This window comes from Sinocyclocheilus anshuiensis, unplaced genomic scaffold, assembly GCF_001515605.1.
Source record: "Sinocyclocheilus anshuiensis isolate Anshui unplaced genomic scaffold, SAMN03320099.WGS_v1.1 scaffold248, whole genome shotgun sequence".
Lineage (NCBI taxonomy): Eukaryota > Metazoa > Chordata > Actinopteri > Cypriniformes > Cyprinidae > Sinocyclocheilus > Sinocyclocheilus anshuiensis.
Window position 1 is genome coordinate 705,527 of NW_015555734.1, and position 6,000 is coordinate 711,526.

General features: G+C 40.9%; 1 protein-coding gene across 1 annotated transcript in view; it reads left to right on the forward strand.

Annotated features, from left to right (window-relative positions):
• The first annotated feature begins 3,658 nt into the window (after positions 1-3,658).
• The window catches only part of LOC107673000 (cellular retinoic acid-binding protein 2-like), a 5,255-nt gene continuing 2,913 nt past the window's right edge, over positions 3,659-6,000 (forward strand). The window contains exon 1 of the mRNA XM_016466399.1: positions 3,659-4,010. Within this exon, the coding sequence (XP_016321885.1) occupies positions 3,929-4,010 (82 nt within the window). The 5' untranslated portion in view covers positions 3,659-3,928. The remainder of the gene's footprint in view (positions 4,011-6,000) is intronic.

A 6,000-nucleotide genomic window follows, 5' to 3' on the forward strand; every position in this document is an offset into this window, starting at 1 on the left:
TTGAATTCTTTAAAAAAAAAAAAATCTTTATTACATCAGGACCGTTGTATCACCCTGACATTTTTTGCAATATGCCCCTCCAAAACTATCGATGTCAATTTTATTACAGAAATTAAATAATTCTTAGAAGATGTGTATTCATTGTATTTATGTCTTTTTGAATAAATTAACATGAACATCACGTCATTGACCTATTTGTCAGTCAGTGTGTGGGTGGGTGTGTGCAGCTTTGGCTACACTTGTGAGAGATGTTCTCACAAACATAGCAAAACACATCTGAGAATCAACTTGGGTGGACTTTTGAAGCGGTCTTCACTACTTAAAAGGCTGTTTAGCTCTCAAACTAATAATGATGACAGGATTGTGTGAGATTCAGGGTCAGGTTTTGGGAACATCATACAAAATCATTGTGTCTATATGCCTTTCCTAACATATTGAAAACAGCATATGAGCGTGTGGCGTCATGGATGAGAGAAGGTGCAATTGTGTGTGGTGTTCCAGGCTTAAGCGTGTAAACCAATGTGCTGGTGGCATGTATTTGGAGTCATGTGAGTCCCCAGAGTGGAGTATCACTTACCCTGCTGAGTTTTTGGCAAGAAGAGTGAGAAGCAGAAAGAGAGAGAGGAAGAGAGGGAGGAAAAGTGAGAGAAATGTAAAATGAAACCCTAATTCCTCTTTCAAAGTGCACAGAAATATTTATGCCCTCATTGCATGCCAAGCATCTCTCCTTACTCCCTTCAACTCTCTCTCTCTCTCTCTGTCTTTGTCTCTCATCCTTTTCTCCATCTTTGTCATTCCCTGTTGGGCTTTGATCTCTTTCTCTCACTTATTCTTTCCTCCTTTCACCAGGCCTGAACAAAGTAATAAAAAATGACCTAAGCACAAAAGAACAAAAGATAAGTGGGTGGGAATGAAAATAGGTAAGGCGAAGAGGGGGGAAAAGGGGGATGATTACAGAAAAGAGGAGCGAGAGGGTGTTCAGTGTCATGGGCCACCCAGGACAGGCAAGATATTGTAAATGTTTACCAGGAAACATCAATTGAATTGCTTTAAATTTCCTATTTCACCTGTTTCCACACTACTGGTTTCTCCTTAGGTCAAATGTGTGTTTTCATATGCAAGAATGCCTTTATCTTTTAACATAATTTCTTGATGGTGGGCACAACCCACTAAGTGGGGTATTTAGATATACCGTTGATAACATATCTCTCTTGCTTGCGGGCCAGCAGCTAACAAGTTAAAAAGTCAACAAAAACCTACAAAGGCAGAGGACGCCGTAAAGGAGAGATTAGGACGGCGATAAGAAGACAAATAGCTCCATTGATATGAGAGTGTAATGACTATCGTCTGTTGTTGTTGTACGGAGAGGAACATGTGTGGACATGAAGCTATTGTGTGAACACAATCGGCAAGGTGTGTGATGTGTGACGCATCGCTTCGCGCTATCTCTGTCAAGTGCTTGTAATACCAGCGTCGCGTTTTGTCAACATGCAGTGAGCGGCCGCGACCCCACGGGGCTACATTCTTCTCTATAAACGGGAAAAGAAAGGCCTACAATAAGGAACCACTTTGTGTGGGATGTTTAAAACTAATAATCGTAAAACTGAAGTGTGTCAGGAGGCTGTGCGTCCGATGGTGAAGTGATTCGGTGTTGCCAGGTCTCGCAAGAAAAACAAACAGTTTGGTATGATTAATATTAAGTAGGCTATGGAAAAGGAAGATGAAAAATGGCAAAACTATAGGCTAAAATGTGACAAATTATAGTTATTTTTCAATGATTATTAGGCCTATATTCTTGTACAAAAATAGGCCTAACTAAAATATTTTACATGTGCAAATGTACACTTAAATAATCTATATGTATGTAGCTATATATTATAGATCTTTTATTTATTATTGATAAATAATTCTATACACCTGTGGGGATTGATAATGCCAGTGTGGCTGGAATAGTAGCCTATATTTGAAAGCTACTGAAAGTGGTCATACTTTATTTTCAAACATAAGTAATAGATCTTAATAAGGTTAGATGCTATACTGAATTTAACATGGATGAAAACGAGACTTCTTTACAATGGTAGGCACTGTATAAAAGTCCTAGAAGAACACATCATTTTCACACCTCACAGCTTTTATGGGGTTTTTGTCTCAGAAAGACGTTTCGTAAGCTAAACAGTCGGTGTGTTGTTAAACAACAGTAGGCTAGTACAGTCCTTAGAACGTACTGTAGCCTACTTTTATTTTTCATAGCCTTGTTTTCATTCCTGTCAAAAAATTATATTGGGCGTTACGATGCCAAACATGGGCCCGCGATTGTCCATTTCGTAAACAGCTTTTCAAAAAAAAAAAAAGGTTTATAAAACTCGTTTATAATAAGCAGACATGGCAACACCGGAGTAACTAAACAGCGCGAGCGGTCCAAGCTGTCGCCCGGGTAACCCGCATATTAAAATCTGCAGTTCGCTGTGGCGCGGAAGACCATCCATCAAAAGTAAATGGTTAACGACTTCTTTGTACGACTCACATTCATCATCCAGTCTCCATGGCCCGCGTCTTCATTAGAGACCCAAACTTCGCCTCTCCAGCTTTTTACCAAGACCCTACCCCCATATGCTCGGTTCTTTTCTTCCGCTTCAACAGCAGGGGTGAGGGGGAGACTAAAGACCTTCGGGGACGCTCCTGGAACCTCCTGGCCTCTGCTAGGTCACCTTTTGTGCCTGCGTCATTCTCTGCACTCGCGTTCTCTTGCTCCCGCCAGGGTCTCTGGAATCTCCAACACCCGCAGAAGACCCTCCGTGTCTCCCTCAGTCCCAAACGCGGAAGAGGATAGACCACAGCGGAGACAGATCCAGTTACGAGAGTTTGAGTGTGCTGTGATTTGGACAGGAGAGAAAAGACTGAACTTGACAGAGCTCTGTTTTAACAATTAGTCTGACAAAGTGTCCTGATTGTTTTATGATCATATTCACATTTGTGTGTCCAACAGTTACTTGCACACAGCTTGTTTCTCTGTCACATAGAGTGAGACATCTGTAAAGTAGCCTACATCCCATCTTGTTGAATGTCTGTTCTATTATTTAATTTCATTTAATTACTTTTTTTTGTTTTCTTGTCGCTGTTATTATTTTTATCTTTTTTGTGTAACTTACATGCCAATAACGTAACACATGACCAGAGATCCCCCATTAGCGTTACATTTTTATATAATAGATTTTTATATCCTTATATTTGTATGTAAATGAATCCCCGTTGTATTTATATTATTCATTACATTGTGATTTGTATTTCCCCTTTAATTTCGTGTATTTCCCTATTGTATGCTTTTGCAATAAATGTTGATCATGCCAGTAGAGCCTGTGTGTTTATGTATATTCTAGCAATATTTTGCAATGTACTTTAAGAAACAAAGTCTTGAAATCTTTCGGGGAAACCGTGCAAATAAATAACTGCATACATAAAACTGAGTTCTGATGGGCGTTTTCAAACGCGCACATGTTTTAAGCGGGGCGTGGTGTGGGCGGGGCAAGACAATCATCTCGAAATATCATTGGTCCCTTGATTTGACAGGGCAAACAGAGGGTGGAGTTAGTCGAAGAAGGGGTGTGTGCGCTCACGGATTAAGCGTGATAACTGGCGCAAACTTTCGGTTCAACCTATTCACCACAAGCTGTAAAGTTTGGAAGAGCTGAATGAAAGTCTGAGACGGGAAAAGAAAGGCTTAACATCTTAAGTTTATCTTGCCAGGACAAAGAGTGCATTAGAAGGGTAAAGGAAAGATGCAAATCAGTTTGGCATTATCAGTGGGAACACTGCTTTTCAGAATCAAAGTTGCAGGTAATTGTACAGGGTGTCAGGTTTAAGGACTATCACTCAGCCACGCACCAGAGAGAATAATAGTGATACACTCAAAGGAACGACAGAACGCAAGATGGATCGCAAAATCCCCGATTTTGCTGGTACTTGGAAAATGAAAAGCTCCGAGAACTTCGAAGAGCTTCTCAAAGCACTGGGTAAGTGTTAATCATGATGCAGACGCGCGCGCAAAGAGTGCGCAAAATTGACTAACCAATCCTGACTGCGCGGGCATGGATTGCGCTACAGACCAATAAATCCACCACCGCTCTTGCGTGTCTATGCAAAACCCTTTTAATATTCATTCCATATAACTCAGTATCTGTTTTTATGTTACTAGTACTTATTTATTTTACTGTCAATTATATATACAGATAGTTAGGCTACTAGTTATCATTTAGTATTTATTAGATACAATTAACTATTTATTAGGTATACTTGTTTTAATAAACCTAGCAGGTAAAAAGCAATTGGCACTGCGTATCCGATTGGGCAGGGTTGAGTTTATTTCGCTCAATTTCCTTGAGCAATACCTGTCTGGAGCTTTGTTAAAGATCCATTCGTCCACAATAGTTTGCGTTTGGACATAAAAACGCCTCGCACTCTCAATTTTAGTTTGCATACATATTGGAAAGTCATCAGTTTACTAGCTGTCTTTGACGACCAATTCGGAAATTCTTGTTTAAATATTTACCACTGGTCAAGCCAGAATCCCGGAGTTTCAGTGGGTTCCCAAAATTTGACTGACGTCCGATTTAATGAGGGCACTGCTGCCACCCAAACACCCGTCTTCAACAGCCTGTGTCGAACAAAAGAAGCAGATTCCCTGAGAAGGAAGAGTAGGTCCTTCATTTCACCATTCAAAAGAATGATGAGATGAAGCAGACAGGTTAAAGAGGGCGGAGAAGCACAATGGAGAGAAAAGGCCCCGCTGTTTCTGGCATGGGAACATGATGTGTTATATGAATACCCCAAATTTCAGGAGATGAGATCTGCAGCCACACGAACCCTTCTGAGGACAAATGTCATCGTAAAACCGAAGGGGGCGTGGCTATATGTGAGGAATGTGCATGATTGACAGACTGGCTGATGGAGGAATGAACTTTGCGACTTGCTTTAATGTTTTGCACAAACACACATGCGCATTCATATGTACACACTCTCTTAAATTCACACACTTTCAGCAATGGCACATTAAAATTCTTTTCGCCACACAAATATTTCAGTGCACAGATGAGCCCGACGTGTCACCACACACCCTGTCATCCACCCTTCTCCATCTTGTGTCCTCATCTCCATCCCTCTATTCTGAAATACTTCCTTTGACCCCTAACCTATAACACTGACCCTGACCGTCTGACTCCTCTGACATCTTCTCTCAGTTAGTTATGGGGTTTGAAGCAGTGCTTGATCTGACAGGAGTCGGTTTAACTTTATTAACTAATGTTTTTAACAAGGTTCTGCCCGGATTACACTCTCAGAGTGAGAATGTGGCTTGTAAATAAGTTTACATTTCCGTTTTCTTGTGTTTATTGCACTAATTGTATAAGATTATGCATGTGCTAATGGCTTATGCTAAAAGTCATTAGAGTATTGGCAATTTGTTTCCACGTCTATGCCTGTACGTGTGTCTAAATTTCGGCCCCCTCTTGTCTGCCTTCATGTGTATATATTTACCCTTGGTGACAGGTGGGAATGTGTGTGAGGTGAGTAGTGTGAAATTCTACTCGATGCACAGAGGCTCTCTCGCTCACACACACACACACACACACACACACACAGACTGGCCTTTATATCTAGCTGTCTTTTTTCACACTTGAGTATCCTTTTTCTATGTTTCTGCTGCCATTGTTGCTCATTTTTTCTTCTTTTGTCAGTAATCTTGCCCTTTTTTTCGACTGTACCATGCTTTTTTCTTTGTTGCCTCTGCCCTTCCCTTCTTCCAAACTGTGGTCAATCCATTTCCTGTCAGGAAGGTTTAATAGATTACAGCATTCCCTGTGGCTGGTTGAATAACTTCCCCTTTCAATGCGTTCACCCACCTACACACACACACACACACACACACACACACACACACACACACAGATAGTCTCACATACACACACACACACACACAGATACACACACATACACACACACACACAC